Genomic DNA, 23,064 nt, shown 5'->3' with positions numbered 1-23,064 from the left:
TGTCGCTCTTCATGACGGTATGCCTGCTCTGAACATAGTTTAAACTCCAAGCATTCTTTGTAATATTTTCACTATAATTTTTTAATTCATTATAAATCGTAATACAGTACTCTCTCAGTAATCCGCCACCCCAAAAATCAGACAAGTGTCCAATTAGTGAAAACGGCGGATTATAGTGCATACATACAAAATATGGTAAATAGTTTTTTTTGAGAAATTCGATCATTGAATTTATGATGATTATTGAATTTATACTTGATCAGTAGGTACATGTTGGCATCCTTTTGTCACTCAACTATACATTTTATTACTTTACATTTATAATAAAGTTATATGTAGTATCTCCGCAAAAATTATAGTAGGCATTGTTCATAAAATTCCCAGTGGAATTTAAAAACCAGTACCATAATACAGTGGAACCCCGATCTACCGTTCTCGCATAAATCATTTTCCCGCACGGATCATTCATTTTTGAAAGTCCCGCCAAACACCCATAAGAACGATGTTAAATAATCCCGCATTAACCGTTCCCCGATTTATAGTTTTCCTCGATCTATCGTCTAAATATTAAGGTCCTGTCACAAATATTATCCCGATTGACCGTTCTTGTTGAATATTTTTCATTTCGCTTTCGTAGAATTGTTTATGATACGAGGGTGGGTCAATAAGTCCTTAGAAAAGCCGACAGGTGGCGCGACTAGTACTGTAAGCGGTTTGTTTTCATGCAGCGGCACTACCGATTCAGTATGCTGCGAAGTTTCAATCAGATTGGTCGGGTTGTTGTGTGTTTCTCGTACATTTAAAAAAAAAATTTGCTTGTGGAAAATGGAAAAATGAAAAATGGAGAAAATTGAGTTTAGAGCTGTTATTAAACATTTTAATATAAAAGGGTTAACAGCAAAGGAAATAAAAAATGAGTTGGATTTAGTTCACGGCATATCTGCTCCTTCACTTGCAACTATTTATAACTGGTTAAATGAATTTAAACGTGGTCGTACATCAACAAAGGATGAACCACGCTCAGGACGTCCTGTAGAGGTGACTACACCAGAAATGATCAATAAAATCCACGATATGGTGTTAAGTGACCGAAGATTAAAGTTGAGTGAGATAATTGAGGTTACAGGGATCTCAAAAGGTAGCGTCATTTCTATTTTACATGACAAATTGGGCATGAAAAAAGTTTCTGCAAGATGGGTGCCGCGTTTGCTCACAGTCGACAATAAACGCAATAGGGTGGTGGCCTCTAAAGCCCTGTTGTCGCTCATGCAACGCAATCCGGATGAATTTTTTCGTCGCTTTGTGACTGTAGATGAAACATGGATACACCACTATACTCCCGAGACGAAAGAACAGTCAAAGCAGTGGATTGCGAAAGGCGAACCATGTCCAAAGAAGGCGAAAACCGTAAAATCAGCTGGTAAGGTTATGGCTACTGTATTTTGGGATGCACGTGGAATTATTTTCGTTGACTATTTGAAAAAAGGAAAAACAATAACAGGGGATTATTATGCATCTTTATTGGACCAGCTAAAAAACGAAATTGAAGAAAAACGGCCTCATTTAAACAGGAAAAAAATCCTCTTTCATCAGGACAATGCCCGTGTTAACACATGTTTACGATCAATGGCTAAAATTGAAGAATTGAAGTTCGAATTGGTCGACCACCCACCGTATTCGCCAGATTTAGCCCCCAGTGACTTTTTCCTTTTCCCAAACTTAAAAAAATGGCTAAGTGGACAACGTTTTTTTTCAAATGAACAAGTCATCGATCGGACAAATGCTTATTTTGAGGACCTTCCGAAAACTTATTTTTCTGATGGTTTAAAAAAAATTGAGAAACGTCTAACCAAGTGTATTGAGCTCCAAGGAGATTATGTTGAGAAATAAAAAAAAAATACAAAAATAAAAACTGTTTTAATGCTTTTTTCTAAGGAATTATTGACCCACCCTCGTACATGCATACAGACCTTTCAGTCGCGTCGCTTTGTTTGCACAGGTCGATCGGCGCTCAGGCTTGCCTCGCATCTCGTATCATGAATTTTTATAATTCGCAACTAAAATACCCCCATGAAAAAAACCACAACTCCAGCTGAGAAACTGAAAATAATTCAAGACGTCAAAAAAATCCAGGAGGAAAACGAGTTTTTCTTTAAAAAAATATAAATATATATATATCCCGCATTTATCGTTTTCCGCTTTTATGGTTATTTTTTCAGGGTCCCTTGAAAACCATAGAATCGGGGTTTCACTGTATATTGATTTATAATTATTATAATATTTCCTTCTAAATTATAGTATTTTTGCTGTACCGTACCTACTATATAAATTTAATGTATATACGTTTTTTTTATCATATTAAATAGTATGCGGACCAAAATTTTGGTAAAAATACTCTTATTGTTGGCGCAATTGCATATAATAAATGTTTTTATGGTGTCTTCTTGAATGTGTTATTTATTGAACAGGGCACCGATCAGCAAAACTACTACCACAACGAGAGCTCCGGCAGCCGATAAACTTACCAAGGACACGACAAATAAACAGATCTCTGCATCACGACCCACTCCGGCACCTCGTGCCGGGCTTGCTCCTAAATCCACAGATTTAAAGGTAACCAATGCTCAATTTTTCCTACTCTTGCCCGCCAGGTTATTAAATTTAAGTTAAGAAGATGTTAGTTTGTTGTACGACGACACCAAAGATGTGATTATATTATGATGCACGTCATGCTGTCACGGGGACAAATTTAGTCTCTGGTTTCGTCATTTTGCGGAATATTTTAAACGATCACCATCTCTGTAAGCTCAATAACGGAGAGTGCCAACTCTAATGTATTAGTATTTAAAATTATTATTCATGATTCATGCTAATTTCAATTAATTTTAACACTTTCTACATGTGCGTACATTAAAATTACTAACGATAGTACATCCATAGATTATAATTTGAACAGAACCCAACCTGCAGACCATAGATAATAGACAACATTCTTATAGAAAATACATAGTGCCCATACCTAAAAACAAAAAACACGCAATTTTGACATGAGTCGAAAATGTGTAGGCATGTAGAAAATGATTAAAAACGTTCATTGAGTAAAGCGGGTGTCGTTGCAGTGAAGTACGCGTGAGGTGACCTCATTGTTGTTCTGGTGATATCGAGAGATTTTGATTGACAGAACTGACAATGTTTGCTTAAATGTTCAAAATTAGGTTTTTGAGAACAGATGCCTCATACGTTCAAACGTCCTAATTGAACATTAATTTGAAGTCGGTTATATTTATGTGATTTTCTCAAAAGCCGTGAGTGTTGTGAGATTCTTTCTAACTCTACTGTCATTGTTCCTCATGGTCTGTAGTAGAGTTAAAAAGAAATTATATCTGTATATAGATATATTCCACCAGACCAATCAAAGGGACCGCCGATGCCATTGTAATTAATCATCTTCGAGCTGCTTTATTATATTATTCTGTATTCATTTCAGACGACTTCTAAAACGACAACGAAGACATCGACAACCACAGTAGCAGCGAAATCGACCAATCCCCCTCCCATTCGGAGGCCCACTAGCGCTACAACCAAAACAACCACCACCAAAACCACATCAAAGACCACGACTACCACCAAACTCGTGGGAGGCAAAACTGTGGTCACGGAGAAACTGAACGGATCCTTGAAGGAAGAGGAGATGTGCATGAACGGCTCGCCCCTCATCACAGACATCACAGACATCCCCCTTAAAGATAGTTCTCCTCAGCATGTGGACAACTCTTTGCTTCCAATTATCGATGCGGCTGCTGACTGAATCCGCCTTTTCTAATTTAGCAATTACCCCTCGATACGAAAAGCGTGAGGTTCACTATTTTTGAATTCTCTACTTTAATATTATTATTATCATTTTAAAAAAGTATTCTGTTATAATTTTAAGGATGTTATGTCATGTATTTTTGGTGTAATTCTCGTGTGAAAGTTTTATTTGTGGCACTCTTGAAGCACTCGACAGTTTTATTCGATAAGTGAAATATTCAAAAATGAAAAAAAAATGTATGGCGCAGCCATGTTGCGCAATTTTATTCTTATGAGATAATATTTAACGTCCGGATGTTCTGATTTCTCCGGACGATATTGAAAGTCTGAACCGCATCGCCCGTTAGAGTTGTGATTTTAATGAACTTTTATTTGACTATGGCTGTTGGTTTTGATTTTTTCCACATACGGATGAAAGGGGTGGCCGTGGAAGGCATGTTATCGAGATGTAATAGATTATAACTATGGTAAACATTGAAATGAATGTGAGCTGAAGTGTGTTGGGTTGTGCGATGAGGGGAGCGGCCGTCGGGGCCGAGGGTGTGAAAGGGCACCTGAGAGAGCGGAGCCTTTGTTTAGTTTCTTGTATCTTTGGCGAGACGCAGTCGTACTGAATTGTAATATTGTTAAATTCCTGGCTTTATAGCTTATTAAATATAAAAATATTTTTATCGGTATATCTAATACTCGCGTAGGGATATATTATGCGCCTTAATGATTGTTTTCTAAGTTGCAGTTGTTTTGTTTAGAAATAAATACCTTAATTGGAAAATATTTTATCCTAATAGTTTTTAATACGTTTTTATAATGGTTCGTCGACCGTAGATGTGTTTAGGAGAGTCGAAGAGGGAAGACTCCATTTGTAATGTAACAAGTTGAGATAATTTAAATATTTTATTATAAGCAATGGCTAAGATTCATACGCTGCCTCTAAAGTACATTTAAAACTTAATATAAAGGGGTTATGGAAATTTTTTAAGTATTTGCAGATACTTCCCCATTTTTTAATATAATGTTAATTTAATTTACACTGTAAATTGGTTATGTGTACATAAATTAATTAGTTAACCATTTAACTGTTTTTATTCAGCCTAAAGTTATAACTTTATAAGGTGCTATCGTGCAATGCTATTTTAATTGCTCCAGATCCAGATCTTTGCATCTTTTGGAAAATATAATGTAACAATAGCTAAATAGCTCCACGTTGGAAATTTAGTAAGCGCGAAATTCATCACTACTCTAGTTATTCGGATCGCTGATAATGAAAAAGTATCTCGGTGCAGTGGCAGTGTTGCTATTAATTACATATTGGAAATATTTAATCAATCTATGAATTTTCATTATTATAATATTAATATTATTGATTGCATCAAATAAATGTTTTTATAAAGTGTCTAATTATTGCTAGCAATGATTTTCATGAATCCTAATTTATTACTTTTTGTATTATTATTATTTAATAAAAAAAACTGAAAACATATCCATAATAGTTTTTATTTTACACATATATTTATTTTATCACCTTACATAATATTATTCTAGGAATATAATACGAAAGATGCCATTCAATATATTTTACTGATGAAAGCAGAAACAACATTTTTGTGATTACGTCACATGTGTTTGGTAAGTTCGCAGCTATGGGCAAAAGATGTGCATACACATATTAAAACCACGCTGAACTCGCCTCACTCAAACCACAGACCTCGTGTGATGTAACATTTTTTATTTTCTGTAAATTTACTCATTTTCGAGTCACATGTGTCTTATTTTCTAGTGGTTTGAAAGGGATTTACAAATGATTGGGTAATTGACACGATGTCTTTGTAAGTTGTCAGTATTTATTATTGAATGTTGCGTTTCTAGCACATGAGTTAAAATGACATGATTACAATGTGTCTCTGCCTTAATTTACATTTTTAAATTATTCAATAAGTACACTTAATTCAAATATATATTTGCTTGCTTAAAAAATCTCTCTATCTAAAATATCATCGCTAGATGTTCGCCGGTGGCAATACAGTCTCGCCCTTGCCTTTACTTTTTCAGATAAGTACTTCAAATTGAAATATAACGCAAGAGTAAAAATACATTGTTGAGAATAAGTAGATACATGATTGTACATATTATAAAATATTTATGTAGCCTCAGTGCTTTTGTTAAATTTATACATAATATACAATATAAATCTGACACTTGTATCATGTCCTATAATAGAGGATAACCAGATTATCTTAAGCACCAATTTCCTGTCTCAAAAATTGCAATAAGTGGATAAAATGCTAAATTTAAGCTAAAAAATGGAAATATATTATTAAATTCATTGAAATAACAGTACCTATAATCAACTCATAAACTGTGAAAGAAAACTGCCATCTTACAATTTTTTTTTTTATTAATTCTTAATATATACCTACATGACACTTTCTTTCAGTTTGTGGAAGGCTGAATCTATTTCTATAGACATACCACATAAGCGTGAAGATTGATGGCTTTTACAGGAAATATGAGGTAGCGACGCCAAATGAGATAAAACGATGCAATAAACTTCATGTAAGAACAGTCAGAAATAATAACGTAACAATAATTAAATTCACCCTACGTAAATTCGTGTGCAGTAGAAGAAATCGCAATTTATAGGTTAAGTTCCACTATAATTATTAATACTGGGCGAATCGGTTGAGCCTAACATGTGCAATTTGCAATTTTACAAGGGAGCAATTATTTGGTTTTCACTGACTACCTCACCAAAAAAATTTCAAAAACAAGTTGATAAGATGCTAAAGAAGATATTCTAATCAAAGGAACGCTTATCCTATAAATAACTAATTTTCGCCAAAATGTGGCTTGGCATGACACCCTTGAAATGTAATTTATGATTATTTTCTTATAGCTAGTGCCAGCTACCACGTCACAAATATTGTTATCAGTTTTTGCTAGCTGCTAGTTGAAGTCCTATATCCTTCTTATTGAAATTTAAATTGCTGCTGTATAAAAATATAAAATACATGCTAATAATGTGGCCACATTTGGTGATGTTCATTTTATAGAGTAGGAAATCTGAAGTCCGTATTTTTGAGGTTCTCCGCTATCCATTGGTCTGCTTGTTTATTCAATTCTGGTGTAAATTTGTCTGACCATCCTCCGCTCTTCCCTGTTGAAAGAATTGAAATTTATTATCTATTCTTCAATACACAAGATTTAAAAATATAGCACCTTTATTGAACATACATAATTTAAAACAATCTCAGAAATATACCTTTTGAATTAATTTATAAAATGTTTGTACCATACACTTTATTGATTAGGCTTTGTATGTAATATTTCTTTGATTAAATGTTTTTTTATTCAACGAATAATACACAAGATTTATAAAAATATCATCCCTTATTGAAAAATACATGACTTGAAGTGCAAGTACCACAGAACAGATTAATAAGATAGAAATGTGAAAGCAGGTCGCCATGGACCAAAGTTTTGATGCAGGGTTTGCTTTATTATTTTCGGCCAAAAAACCAGGGGACATAAAGCGTCATCAGATATTGAATGCGCGTTTCGTTTATGTGACAAAGTATAATGCTATGTAGTTAACCCATATTTTTCCACATTCAAGATCTGTACCCAATTATATCACACTAGTATAGTAAACCGGTTCCCATTAATTTTGTTGTTACTGGCAAATCCGTTAAAACTAAAATATGTAGAGATCTTGACACTGTCTAGGAACCAGAGTTAGTAAGGTAAGTACATAATGTTTATACATTGATTTAAAATTAGAAAACAGATAACAGCCAATAAGGGCAATGGATTACCTTTTGGATGTGGCTGTAAGAAGTTACAATTCTCGTGAATTGAGAAAATGGGATAAACTTACACATGTGTTCTAGAATATGTTATTTATAATATGCATTAAATTGAGTCTCGTAAAAAAACGCACGAGTCAATTTTGGAAATATTGGAGGACATTCAGCAGGTTTTGTATTTCTTGTCATAAAGTCATAAACTAAAACTAGCTTCAAAAACTATGGCGACTGGCTTTCGAATTTCTATCTTATTAATAATATTGTGTTCTGTGTTGCCAATATAAACGTAATTTGATATAGATAATACCTCAAATGCACAGTTAGGAAATTTATGCATGAATGGCAATTGAATTGATAATGCTCACCTCACCGATTTAGTACACATTTTTTTCTAAATATAGTACAGTCGAATTCTCTTATTACGATCACGGAAATAGCGAGATCTCAGTTGTAATGAGGAAACATTCATTGACATTTTAGTTTATGATTTTCTCCATACATTTATTCACTTTAATAATGAGCTACTTATGAGGTATACCGAGCAAAAATTTTATCAAATTTTTTTTCTTAAAACTTGTGTCGATCATTTAAAAACATTTTCGACCCTAAGCAATAAAATCGGACCGGGCAGGATGCCGCTGGGATCAGATTACGTTTATGACACTAGTTAAGTGACTAATTGTCTAAGTACCTAATTGGTGTTTTCGCCGACAACATCGAAAAAGTATGCACGCTTATGGTTGAAATTGCATGTAAAAAATCCAATATGATATTTATTAAGTACCAACATTAGATTTAGAACAGAATTAATATTAAATTTGAAGTTTACCTACCCAATGAACTCGTACTTTTGATGAGTGAGTCTATTAAACTAATGTAATCTGCTCACCTTTTCTAATGAATGCTTCTTCACCAGTCTTAAGAATGCCAAGATCTTTGAGCGCATCGTAATTGACCGAGGGGTTTTTCCTAAAATTGTCAATTCTGAGATGCTCCGTTAATTTTGTTATTTGTTCATCGTTATAAGATTTCTTCAAAAACTGTGCAAGACTCTTAATAGTAGCAGGTAAGTTCTGGAAATTTAAAAAAAATATCTTTATAATATGCCATTCCTTCACCGATCCTGTGGAGTAACAGTCATGTTGGAGCAAAACAAAAACACCTGCATGAAGTGTAAGCCAAATCTACTTTGGCCTTTGACATGACTGCTAGAATAGTCCAATATAATTAGGCATACCATATTCTTTTTTCCAAACCGCGACAAAATAAAATAAAAACACTAAACAATATCTACGAATTATCTATTGAATAAAATCCCCTTTCAGATACTGAATACTCAGAAGAGCATTCACATTTTACGCGATTCCACACCATTTTCAAAAAGGTAAAGTATACTTTTTTTGGCATAATGGGATCTAATTATTGAAAACTCGATTTATCTCATAATAAATTATAAGTCAAATGGCAAAACATAATTTTCCGACAACCTCATTTTTGAACTGACAATAATTACCAGGGCTTTTTTTGTCATGTAACGCGGTGGAACGGCATTCCGGCATCTTTTTTCACGGTATTTTTAAAGTTTCAAAAGCAATAATTAGATGAACCAATGTTCGCGCTTACATAGTACAAGTTAATTTTCCTGAATCATCTCATGTGAAAAGACATATCCTGAAAAACTATCGTGTTTGATATATGTATTGATTTTTATTACCATTTTTTCAAGTGAATGTGAACGGGAATTTTTGCAATTCACCCCAATAAGAGCTTCGTTGAAGACCAACACAGTTTCGGCACTTTTGTTCATCTAACTCGTCGGACCACCTTTGACACTTTTTGATCCTTCAAAATACATTGATCGGTGGTTACTCAGTGGAAAACATTCGGCCATAGTCTCTAACATTAAGAAAAGGAATCGAGACGATTTGCCAGAGAGACTGTACTTTGGAAATCACCTTGGCCCCCACAAAGGGAGAGCTGACAGGGCTCTATAACCTGGGGGATCGACCAGATAAGTGAGATAAACGCATATCACAAATTTGCTCTAATCGTAAAAAAATCACCTGCGGCGTTAATTTCCTTCAGGCGTATTAACATTTTAAAATATGTGATTGTGTATTGCATTTTTCGGTTAATGTTTGTTGATACACTGAATACCCTTAATTTTACCTCGAACACCATTAAATGGTGTTTAAAAAACGCTACTATAGAGCGACACACTGTCTTTAAAGTGATAGGTAGGGGGTCCGCCAAAGATCCTGGATTGGGGGCCCGCTTCAGGATGTGGGGGCCATGGAATCACTATATAGCTACTTTTATTCAATCATATGCTGTTTTTACAACTTTAGTTGTTTATTTGTATTATTTGTTTGTTTGTTTAATTTGTATGCGCTTCGTGGCATAGGAAAAGTTGCTTTAAATGATATTTGAATAATATAGTTTTCTTTAGTAGGTAAGAAGTTTGGCAAGAAGTGAGTTCCGGCACCTTTGTTTTTTAAAAAAAACCCCTGATAATTACCAAGAAGCATACAATTTTGTCTGCTAAATCATTTATTATTTCACCTAAATCTATTACTTTAACATTTCAGATTTTATTGACATAGAAGTGAACTTAATTGATTTTCGCCAATGGAATAATATAGATTTTAGCCCATGGATAAATATTTTTTTATTTGTGATAACGTTGACGATGATCTATTGCCTCGCCAATTAGTGGTCCTGGGGCCCCTACCAATGTGGAGACCCTTATGCCTTTACTGCTGTTGTCTCTTTAGCCCTGTAGTGAATAATTCAGCCCTAATTCTCCATGACAATACAATCTGATCTTTTTAAAATATAAACAAACAGTAGTTACCTTATTCATTTCTTCGTAGAAAAGAAATTTCACATTAGGGTGATCCTTATGTTTCCATCCTTCTTTAATATGAGACCAATAAGGCGTCCAAGATTCTTTAAAAAAGCATTATATTATATTACCATCAATCATAGTTATAATTCTTATACTTAAAGATTTTGGATATTATTTGGAAAACACCACTTTGTTGATTTTTTAATACTTTCACTTCGATATATACATTCCGAAAATGTCGTCAGATTTATAAACAAGTTGAAACTTCCAGAAATATGTTAAAAGTGTTTCCTACTTAGAGATAATTTTTCGATGTGGCAAAAAATGTCTTTATTGCAACCTTCTAATATACCTAGTATAGAATTCTATCAAAATTCAAACCATGAGCACATAATATAACTGTGACCATTAGGTCATTAGGTAATTTAAATTAATTTCGGACATGTTTAATTAATTGTCTATCGTAATATAGACTCGATTCGTTTGGGAATATTTACATGCAGTGTGTGGGTTAATAAATATAAAGATTAATATCTGAGAAAGATTTCATTACGTAATTAAATCAGCTGTCCTTCAGTGACTGCAGATAAATTCAAGCTAGGAGCTATTTATTATGAATTTTAATTTGGCTTTTGATTTTTTTTTGTATTCCTCGAAGTTGTGTCCTATTACTGTGAAACTCAGCTATTGATTACAGCATGACTTTATTCCTATCTATTTAGCCAAGGTTAAATCCTTGTTTCACGCAAAGTAATAATTATATAGTGTGTATGATTATTATAAAAATTAGTGTTAAAGCATACTTACGAAGATTGTTTTGGAAATAGTTCCAGTATTTTGGAAAATCCCCCGAATACCCTTGAGTTCTAATAAGTCGACTTAGATGATAAAATGAAACAGCGACATCTTTTGGATTTCGTGCAACGTAGATTACCTTAAAACATTTAAAATTTTTGTAAGTGTATCAAAAATAATATCTTTCAATAATTCTACAGCAGAGGGAGTGCTAACTTGTATTATTCATCTAATAATAAATACACTAACGATCAATTCATTTGGTTTTTACTAATAGCAGTTCATTAGAAAGTAGTACAATGAAACATGCATATTTTTCTCAATTGTTCATTGGCATCATCATGGAGGTGGGATGGTGTCGGTATGCATCAACTTATTAAAAATGTTACCTTGCATCCAGATGTGAGTAAAGTTGGAGGTAAAAGGCTGAACGGTAAATGTGTCTTGATAAACCTTGGTGGTTTTGTTTCATCCAACAACTAGAATAATAAAAATAACATTTAAGGTAAGCACCCTTCCATGTAATATCTTTCTTTATTAACCCAATGTTTACAGGCTCTTTTAATTAATTTTTTAATTAACGTGTTAATTTGCATTTGAAAAGCAATTAGCAAAAACACAATTTTGTGCGGCCCGTAAGCATTGGGTTAAGTAAAATTCCATGCACGTTTTCAAGTACAATGATTTGGTTTTTTTATTAGAGGTTGACTTTTTATTAGGAATTAAGTATCAATTGGTTGGTAAAAGTGGGGTATGAACATACCAGTGGCGAAGCGTGGAGGTAGGCTGTTAAGATCCGCTATACATAGTGCACACCAAACTTTGTCAGTGATAAGTATTTGTTTTCATTGAAATAAGACTACAATAATTTACAGATGGTGTTGGCTGCGAAAACTAAGCCATAATAGATAATAGTTAAAAAATACCCGTCTATCTATCTATCTAAAATTATGCAATTAAATAATACATAACTTTAGATATTTTATAGATTGAATAATATTTTTTATATAATATAGTTTGGCTTAGGCAGGGCTTAATGAATTTAAAAAAATGAACCAACAATATGTGTAATACATATTCTTAATCCAACGAAAACATGTAAGTATGAATGAAAAAGTGTGCACAATTTATTCGTATTACCCAAAATATAGCAAAACTAATATGGTTTGGTTTAGGCAGGGTTAAATTGATTTTTAAAAACTAACCAACTCCGTCTGTAAATTGTAGTCTTAGTTCAATAAAAACAAACACGTATGACTAACAAAGTTTAATGTGCACTATTTATTGTGGATTACAGCCTACCTCCACCCTTCGCTACTAGAAAATACCACATTACCGTGAAGTTTGATATTTTTGACAAAAAATAAGTGAGTGAGAGAAAGCGATGTCAGTGAAGTAGGAAATAGAAATCGTAACAATAATCAAATTCATACTGTGCAATTATGTGCACTAGAAATAATCGTGTCTGTGCATGTTTGAGATTAAATTGTTCCACTTAAGAGATTTTGTTTTTCATAAATCATTATTTTTCCAATATTTTTTGTTTCATTTGTGTTCAGATTTATTAGCATCATTGACAAGATATTTAAAAGAAGCCGTTATTTGCATGTTTAGTGAAATATCTCATGCAACATATTCTTACCCTGAGAGTAGCTGATCAGAGATGTGTACGTATTACATATAATATATTTAACGTCTAAATAACTATTTTGGTAGTTTAGGAAAGCATATTACTTAGTCTTTGTGATATTTTTTCTATAGCTAAACAACTTAAACACAGACCTGCGCAGAAGCACACTTACTTTCGTGCGCATATAGTAGGTTTGTAAACGTTGCGTCTGTAGTGTAAACGCTATGTCTGTGTGTGAAAAGTCTGTTTTACACGATACAATAGTATATTTTTTATAGTTTTACAACGAATATTACGATCGGGCATTACAAAAAAACATTTAAAATTTTTGATCAGTTCTTCCTCAATAATTATACTCCGAAGAAATGGAAAAAAAATGCTGTGAGCACGATATTATAAAAATCGAAGATTCTTATAGGGCAAGTGATTTAGAAATATAGACACACATTAGGAAAACTTGATAATAAACATTGATGCGGAGTCGGAAGACAGCGATGATTATTATTTTCAGAACAGAACAGAGATTCAGATGTGATGTCATAGTAATGCGAGATTTACTATTTTTAACTATGTTGTCTAATTATAGGTACCAATTTTTTTTTTAACAAAGAAAATCCTTGTAATTTGTTGAGTGAGGTACCTGGGGCCCGATTTCCTAACTATCGTCTCGTGTGGCACCAGACGATAGTTAGGAAATCGGGCTGCTGCTTATTATTCAGCTTACAATAACTTACCTCCCAACAAGGTCTAGTAATTTCTTCAAGGGAGAATAACTTCTCTGCATCATCAGCATTCTCATCGACAAACTCTTTCTTCAACTCTTCATGGACAAATGCACTGAATCTAAACAAAGAAATTATCATAGCATCATCTTGTCCAATTAATATTTTTATATACTTAGTTGATTCGTCACTTCATAGGCAGAGGAAAATTGTAGCTCTCCATCATTGGTAGAGTTTGACTTGAGCATTCTCGACTTTTTTCATTTCTCGAGATTCGAGAATTCTTGAAATCAAAAATATTTGTTTTGCCGAGAATTCGAGATTGGTTTTCGATCACGACCTCTAATTATTAGGTATTATAACAATCAAAATATTTAACAATGCCCTCATTATCCATCGATAATATGTTTCGTAGTCATTGCTCTATGCACTTAATCTTTGGAGTTGTTTTTAAAGATTCTAGACATCTTCTATGCATCTCTGCACTTCTTAACCACCAGTTGTGAGTTGTCACGAATAATATGTGAATTTTACCAAGCCATGGGATTTTAGTTTTGTCCATCCACCTAAGCATCCTTGCTACACCACATAATCGTATCATACATGCGCAGTTGTGTGCACAAGAGCTTTTTATGTTGGTTGTTCACCACATACCATCATGTTTTGAATATAATTATTCTTCTGTATTTATTCTATGAGTGAAATGTTTATTTATTTAAGTATTTATATTTCTATCCAAATGGAGCGATTATCAGATCTTTCATATCAATAACAGCAATTGGACTTACTCAAAGAATGGGAATCGAATCGGCAAGGGTGTTTTGGCTGCTCCATCATAATCTAAATCATTCGCCACCAACCACAGAAGTTCTTGGGTCCAAGTTGTTCCTGATGAAAAATATTAATTATTATTCACGGTTGTTTAATTATTCTTAACGTAATGTAGAGAAGTAAGTATACGAAGGTTTATTCTAAGATTTCCATATTGTATAGCTAATTACAAAAAAGTTTGAAGTACTGTACCCAATTATTACCTTTCATATGAACATTATTACTATTCAACTCAATGTTTAACGGACAAAATAATATGATACCTATACTGCCTTCCTAAATATACTATACTGCCTTTGAGTGTTAGGTGACTTTTTGGGATTGCACATCGGGGTCACTAAGTCTCTTGGGATGAACCTTCGCCATATTAGGTGATTAGGATGCCCATATATATATATATATTGGGAAAATTGTATTTCTTTTTTATATCATTTATTGTAGTAAAGTAAGTTAAATACAATCAAATTTAATAAACCGTCATTTTTCTCAGATTATATACAAATATATTATATATAAATAAACAAATAGGTATATCCTTGTAAAATAGTTACTTGCCTGATCGCGGAAACGTTACAATCCAGGTGTCATCGGGTCGAACAGAAAAGTTATAAAGATATGTTGAGCTCTCTTTGAATTTATTTGGAAAGAACCATTTTTCTTCACCAACCTGGATGAATCCTGTGCGCTCACCTGAAAAAATAAATAAACACACGTTAGTTTCAATTTAGCCTGCACACCCATTGACACTGGATGCTACTTAAAAACTATTTTATATCATGCAGAAGCATTGGAGGTCACAAACTGCTACAGCAATTGGGATTCCTCATCGTATTATGGTTGTTTGGAAATATGATTATTATGAAACAGCTTGTGGCACCCCTAGGTATTGGTCGCGGCGCACGGTTTGAATACAACTGACTGACGAGTAGGGAATCCAATCGCGAGCCAAAATTTTGATCCCGGGATTTCGGGATTACAATTTGACGATCCCGGGATCGGCATTTTTTTCAATAGTTAATATTAATTTTTTATATATACAAATAACATTGATAAAATTGGTCAAAAATAAATATAGTATAATTTATAATATTTAAAACATTTTATTGTTAATATTTTGTACGTTCAATCTTGGAACTACATAGGTTTAATGGAGTAAATAATATTGTAATATAAATAATAATGTCGAAGTAAAACATAACAAATACAGTTTCAATAAAAATTAAAGATTTAAGTAATTAAAACATTATTCTGAATAATATGCCTGAAGTACTCCAGAATAATATTTTCTGGTAGTGCGCAATGGTTTACCAGTTTTCTTTTTATAAAAAGAAGACAGCTTAGGTGTAAATGGCTGAAAAGTCTAACATTACTAAATGTTTCTTGATTTATTTATTCTATTTCTCAAATTCACTTCACGGATGTTACCTGCATCGTACATAATATGTGAAATTTTTAATGTATGTTTAAACTATTTACAAATCTAAACGATTTTCATTTATAAAATGTCATAGAATCAATATTGTGTTTAGTGTTTACATATAGGTATTATATGAGATTGCTGATTCTGATAATAAAGACTTAATGAATGGGTTAGCGAGATTTAAAATAGTAAAGTAAATAATCATGGTGTATGGCCTTTCCGCTTCATAAATCTAATTAGTCAGCCAAATATGAAACTGCCGTAAAACGTATGAGATCATGATGGAATACTGTTAAAAGTGCGTAGCACTGTTTTTTCCAAGCTTTCTCATTTTTATTAATTTATTTAAAAAAATAAAATGAATTAGCAACACATGGGTAATAAATCAAACTTCATTCAAACTCAGTTTATTTAATCTAATGTACATAGTTATTTGTTATTAAAAGTATTTTTTCTGTTATATTTTCGTTTTTATTTTATTTTCCATAAAAATTGATAAAAAAATCAATCCCGAAAGTTTCGTGATTATATTTAACAAATTCCGAGATTCATATGTATCGAAAATAGTTCGGGATCCCGGGATTGGAATCCCTACTTACGAGTAACGTAATAAATTACTACACAAGTATTACTATTGAATTACTAATAAAATACACAAATACAACTTTATCACTTGGAGTGTCAGTTGTCTTTCCGTTTGTTCGGTTAAAACCAGGGCTTGAAAAGGACCGGAATTTTTGATATCTCAAAAGACTTTTCTACATAAATAACGCACTTGGAACAGCATACTCCTCCATTTATATGCAACAAAAAACATGATTATATGCATGCACATATGCACTTTAAATCATTGAAATATGCACTAAAACCAAAGAAATATGCAGTTAAAAATGGACATTTTTATGGAAAAATATTGTAAATACCCACTTCACCCAATATTATCGATAAAAAATCGAATTAATAATCTTAAGCGATATAATACAATAACAAAAAGACACAAATAATCAATATAAAGTTAATCAATTACAATTTTCAAAATAGTTTGTTTACAAGTAGGTACAAATAATTGAACAAGAAATACTGTAAATGTAAACTATGGAAACTAAACACAACTTTACTTTAAAAAACAAAAACGACACATTTAACTATTCCTAAGTACTATTTGCTGTTTTTCTGTCAATATTCTCCGGCATTAAATTTTCCGCATATCTGTCAGTATTTTGTTTGTATGTGGAAAATGATCTCTCAACGTCCACAGAGGTGATAACGCAAAATTTAAATAAAGGTGCCCGAGATGACTTCACTTTTTCTGATAAATTAATGAAATGCTCGGGGATGCTATTAAAAATGCAAGTACATCTACCCGATTTAGCTATGTTTCGATAAAATTATAAATGCAAACGCCCTAAAATATGCATTTATTAATGAAATATGCACCAATGTCTCAAATATGCATTTATATGCACAATAAAATTTTATTTTTGGATTCTGCGTCTTTCGAAACAGATTTCTGTGCAACTCCCATAGCTGTGCATACAGTCATACACCGTAACAAAACATGCACTAGCATATAAATCCGGGCCCTACTCATAACACTCATAAGGTGCAGCGCCAATTTAGAAGCGCACGCCTAGAAATCGAACAGTTTACCAATACGAATCAGTCTATTTCTTCATTGTGTATATTTGTTTATTTTTCTTTTCGTATTTCACTCGGACGAAGTCATGGGCGATTGCTAGTATGCAATAAAATAGGTAGGTACATACGCATAGGATGAATGCCAAAGAAAATATTAACAGTTATAATCAATTGGGTATGCATTATTCTGTATACTGGTATAAGGATGTAGGCATATCGCAAAAAATGCGAATGGTATTACTTGTGCGGTAAGCCGAATAAAAAAGATTAGGCAACAAAACGTCACATAATAAACGTCATGCATGCAAACTTCCACTTTCGTTTTTTGCGATTTCCGGTTTCAAAAGTAGGTAAGTGTTACCTGTTGTCATAAGTTATTATCTATCACCATCGCGAGAATTATCGCCGTTTTTTTGCAAGTCCAATCGCACACTGGAAATCTAAAACCGCCTCGACTGGGATATAAATCAAAATCGGGAACAATGATGCGACTGTTTTCCGTGCGTACAAGCGAGGACATGCCGGGACAGTGATATCACGCGGTTAGCCGAAACGAATGAAAAGTAGCATCTGCACATGTGCCGCTGCGACATTTTGGTATTATACTGCAGCCCGTGTCGAGTGAAATTCGACACCAGCTGTTTTGTTGTTCCAAATAAAATGTTGCATTCGAGCTGTGTGCGGCAGTACATCAAGTTACATATGTCTAGTAAATACCTTCAAAATCACATCGATATATTCTACGTGTTGCAGTCGAGACGAGTTTAGATGTGCGACCCGGCTAGGTTTGAAATTCCTGTATCCCACTAGATTAATTAATTCCGAGATCTCAACTTAATAATAACAGTAGTAGCTTGAAAGATTGTATCATACTTCAAAGATGTTAAATTTCCTGGAGGATTTGGAGACATCCGTGATTCCTCTCTAAAAAGTCGCTGAAGGCAATGTCAGTTTGATGAGTCAGTTTTGTTTGGAAAATAAGTACATAAGTGAGATTTAGTTGTCCTAATGGTACATTTTTTTGCCACCATCTTTCATAATTTCTTTTTCTGAAGGTTTTCTCCAACATATATATATTCAAAATATATGTGTACCTACATTTAGGCATAATATTTATATTTCGATGGCTTAGAGTTAAAATATTGTATCTCCATAAATCATAATATTGAGAAAACTGCAATTGAAAGTTTGCAAACCTTGGAAAATTAGATATAATAGCTATATATCTTTGAAATGGTAGGTTTAGAAGATGCAATATTTTAACAGATAAAAATATAGGCTATATTTGGTACATTTCAGTACATAACTCATTTTCGACCAAAACTGGAGATACAATATTTTAGCTCTAAGTCATCGATTTATTTTCCGATGATTTTCCCGGGTCTGGCAAGTTTTTTGTACATAACTATAAAACGTTTTCAATTACTGAATAATAAATACGTTTTGTGTGCATTTTTTCAATAGTGATCCATGTTATAATAAATTGTGGTATATATACTGAAAAGGGGGTAAAAATCCTTTTTTTCAATCCTAGTATTGAAAATTATATTCGGATTGGAATCCCACATAGAATAGATTATTATTTCTGAGTTCCCGGAATCCCATCTCTCTACGCCCCACGGGCTGAGCGAATGCGTGGCACATACAAAAAAAATATTTTACTATCGGCTTGCGACAGTGCATTGCCGACTCAAGTGGAAAGCCGATACATTCACAACAACTGGTCCTACCGTTATTGTCTATGGATGACCTGTCATTGCCTGCCATTGTTCTATAGTGCTCTTACTGACGCGTCTGTCGTGTTCACACAGGGAATGTTTTGATTAGGATAGATTAGTTACATTATTTAATAATACACTAGCATTAACACACCGTCTACAAATGTAATGCATAAATCAATGCTACATATTTTTTGTAAATCGATATTACGACTGGTTTTTGTGTGAAGGACTAGTCTGACTTTGACAGATGATGAATAACAGGAATGCATATTATTTATAAATAACACTGATAGTTAATATATTTGATTTGAGAATTTTTTATAATTCAATTTGAAACGAGAAAGGGTGAATCAATATGTCAAGCAATCTGGGATCTGATTTTGACAGTTGAACAGTGAAAAGATATGCTCAGGCTTTATTAATCTAAAGATGGCGGTGCACAGTGACATAAAAAGAAGATACCTAGATGATTTGATATTTTTACTTAATCCAAATAAGCCATCGATTAATAAACTGCTTTTCAAATGTACTACCTACTGAGGAAGGAATTGAAATTGTCTTCATTACAGCCACCGTAGAAGGTAAAAGTCTTTCACCGTGTGGTCGTCGTTATTTCATGAATTTATGTAAGTTTTTATTTATTTATGAAATGGCGAATATTCTAAAATGAGGCACAAATAGTTTCTGATGTTTTGCAGGGCTCGAAATGGACCAGAACGCACCGGAGCGCCGTTCCGGGTCGTAAAATCGGCAACATTCTCGTTCTGTCTCATGGAAAAAATAATTTTACCATTTGAGCTAAAATGGTCATAATATAACAAAAAATCATACACTTATTTTTTATAAAACACAAAATTAGATAACCATGTTAATATTTTCATAAAATTACCGAGCGCTCCGGTTCGTAAAATTCTCCATTTCGAGTGCTGATTTTTGGGTTTATTATTATGAATACAGTGTAATGGAAATAACGCTATAATATGACTACATATTTTTTGCCTGCGGTACTATTACACAGTTATCTTATAATTCAATTTAGTTAACATGATGACAATAAATTATCATATTAATACTATCGACTGAAGGTACTTGATGGAATTTGAATTTAAATTTTAATGGATTAAAGCTCTGTACTATTCCATTTAAGTCAGTTATTTAATCAGTGTGCGTTTACCTTTACTTGGTCAGTGTGTGTTTACCTTTGGTGAGTGTACACGACGCCTGAAGATGCCGAAAGGCGAAGCCCGGGTCGCAAAAAACCACTTAAATAGTACAGAACTTGAATCCATTAGAATAAATTATCAATTGGATGCGTGACTGAATTCACCAAACAAAATAATCGTTTTTGTGTAATAGACATTATGAATATAATTTTTTCACACATATCATTTTCCTTTCTTGTTTATTACGTATGTATGATGCAGGCTGTTTGAAAATAAAACAAATTATGAACCACAAAACAGATACATTAGGTAACATTGTGTTCCCAGTTCTAGACAATAATAGTAATTTAATGCACCGATGCGAGATTAAAATGATATACCTATTATTTATATACTTCGGTGGCTATTGCGGGCTTCAGATGATAGCAACAATTACTACTTACTCTGGCTACTATAGGTTAAATTCTTAAAACATAAGTACCAACCTACCTAGGTATCGTCTTAGAATTTTGACGGATAATAAATATTCTTCAGTGAAAAACCGTTTGTACGGAAAAAAATGGAAAGGAAAGTTAAATACAAAAAGGTGTCTACATTTTAATTTTGGATGGAAAATATATGTATGGGATAAGCCGAAAATAATATGTAACAAATTGGAACGTAAACAATTAAAAAAAAATGTAATGAAGTGTAAGAGTTAAAACACATTAATAATCGTTAAAAGTATTTCACCCACAAGTAGTGGTACAGATACCTAGATATTATATCCTAGTTAAGTATGTTGGTAGGTACCTAATATATTTTTGATATTCTATATTCTTTTTTTTTGGGTTAAATATAATATATAAATATAATTTTACAAGATACTTTACATTTAATGTGCTATTTACATTGTTTTGTTTGTCATTTTCATATGAGCATAATATGACACACACGCACAAAGAAATATGAAAATTATGACATTTAGATAATTAATAAAATTAACATCAATACAGTTTTGTTTTTAAAATAAAAACATTTTTCGCTAAACTAAAACTAAATTAAAAATGTTGAAGAAAAATCCAGTATCTTCGATATTACAATATAACTTTTTATTTATTTTATTTGGCTCGTATTAATAAAACTGGCACTATATAGAAAGTAATATAGCATGTTAAAATAATTATTCGACAACTTTTATATAAGTACATTACGTAAGTATGTAAAAAAATCCAAAGTAACAAGTTAAACAAGGAAATAATTATAAGTATAATTAGAGATAAAACACAATTAGGTATAATCATTTGAAACAATGAAAGTACAAACTTTACCTATCAAATATATAAATAAAAACAATATATTATATTAATTTGTTAAATTAAAATCGAACGAAATAAATAATAATAATTGGCAATTTTAAAAGACACTATGGGGATTCTATATTTATCGACCGCTAAAGTGATAAAAGTGCAAATACTTTGATACAAACCTATCCTAAGTTTGATAATATTTATCACTTTAGCGGTCGATAAGTATAGAATAGACCCAGATAAGTAGAGAATAGACCCGCATGTAGGTATTAAGAGTATATTAAAATTTATTAACGTACCATCAAAATCTTTCAGTAAAAGTTCGTTGATTTTTTTATCTACAGGTTTCACTTCGTACGGAAATTCATTATTATTACAGATCATCTGACTGTCTTTATTGGCCATTTTCGCGGCGAATTAAATAATAATTAAACAATAGGAAACAACAGAAAAAGATGAAAAACTTCGTAGGTATTGTTGACGATGCTCACGAAACGTCGTCTATCGATGAACTGGAGACGGAAAGAAATTACAGAGTGCACCGGCGACAATATAACAAGAGAAAGTGGAAAAGGAATTTGGAAATTATTTGAGATTCGTTGGAGGTGGCAGTGATATAAAAACACGCGCAAGGTTGACAGCAATCAAGGGCGTTCGTATACCTATGGAAGGAATTTTATAATATTACTAAGTCAATCGTCACCGCCAGGTAATACAATTAAGAAGACACTCGTAGGTAGGTAAGTACAACTAATTAAAGGCCAAAGACCGGGCGTCACCGTAATGCAACGAAAGTTAGTCCCGTTAGTGATATGTTTTATCTATAGGTTGATAAAACATAGTACCTAAGTACGTAGATATCGGAGATGTTGAAGAAAACCTGTGAAAATGAATCAACTAAAACCGCAGAAGGCTTCATATTCTGGAAGCAGCGGCGATTTTCTTTTACGCAGATGAACATTCGATTCGTCAGAAGTTTTGAAAGGGGACGTCAAAACAATTCAAACCGATTATACATAAATTGTTCCAAAATATAAAAAAAAAATGGATATTTTACTCAAATTGGGTATAAAATATTACCGAACAAAGCACAACGAAATCTCTACAACTTACTTAAAAGCAGCACATGATAATATAACCAATCAAACAGATATGGTTTTTTACAGAAAAAATAATCCACCTCACCTCAATAATAATCATTTTTAGTCAATATGTAGGCGGCCTCAAAGTCGGTAAGTATGTCGGGCCGCCACGTCCCTAAGCCAGCCACTGCCTGGAACAAGATTTAACATCTATGCTAGGTATGGTATTTTATATATATATTTTTTAGTGGTATGTACCTATGTTTACTGGTCGTTAATTTAGTCTGGTTATACATAAAGCAGCCAGTCCAT

General features: G+C 32.8%; 2 protein-coding genes across 2 annotated transcripts in view; one reads left to right on the top strand and one right to left on the bottom strand.

Moving 5' to 3' along the window:
- LOC147064730 (uncharacterized) overlaps positions 1 to 4,030 on the top strand; it is a 418,531-nt gene extending 414,501 nt beyond the window's left edge. The window contains exons 13-14 of the mRNA XM_085958013.1: positions 2,469 to 2,613; positions 3,488 to 4,030. Coding sequence (XP_085814139.1) covers positions 2,469 to 2,613; positions 3,488 to 3,808 — 466 coding nt within the window. The 3' untranslated portion in view covers positions 3,809 to 4,030. The remainder of the gene's footprint in view (positions 1 to 2,468; positions 2,614 to 3,487) is intronic.
- Positions 4,031 to 6,854: 2,824 nt separating this feature from the next.
- LOC147064729 (sulfotransferase 1C4-like) lies at positions 6,855 to 22,075 on the bottom strand. Its single transcript, XM_085957698.1, has 9 exons — positions 21,970 to 22,075; positions 14,995 to 15,129; positions 14,397 to 14,496; positions 13,621 to 13,729; positions 11,646 to 11,735; positions 11,269 to 11,395; positions 10,468 to 10,562; positions 8,503 to 8,686; positions 6,855 to 6,964 (listed from the first exon to the last, which is right to left on the bottom strand). Exons 1-9 carry the CDS (start codon positions 22,073 to 22,075, stop codon positions 6,855 to 6,857), a joined length of 1,056 nt encoding a protein of 351 aa, XP_085813824.1.
- Between the last annotated feature and the right edge of the window lie 989 nt (positions 22,076 to 23,064).

Source organism: Rhyacophila brunnea, unplaced genomic scaffold (genome assembly GCF_057557595.1).
Source record: "Rhyacophila brunnea isolate RB1 unplaced genomic scaffold, BYU_Rbru_1.0 scaffold_7, whole genome shotgun sequence".
Classification (NCBI taxonomy): Eukaryota; Metazoa; Arthropoda; class Insecta; order Trichoptera; family Rhyacophilidae; genus Rhyacophila; species Rhyacophila brunnea.
This window is presented reverse-complemented; position numbering and strand designations above follow the sequence as displayed.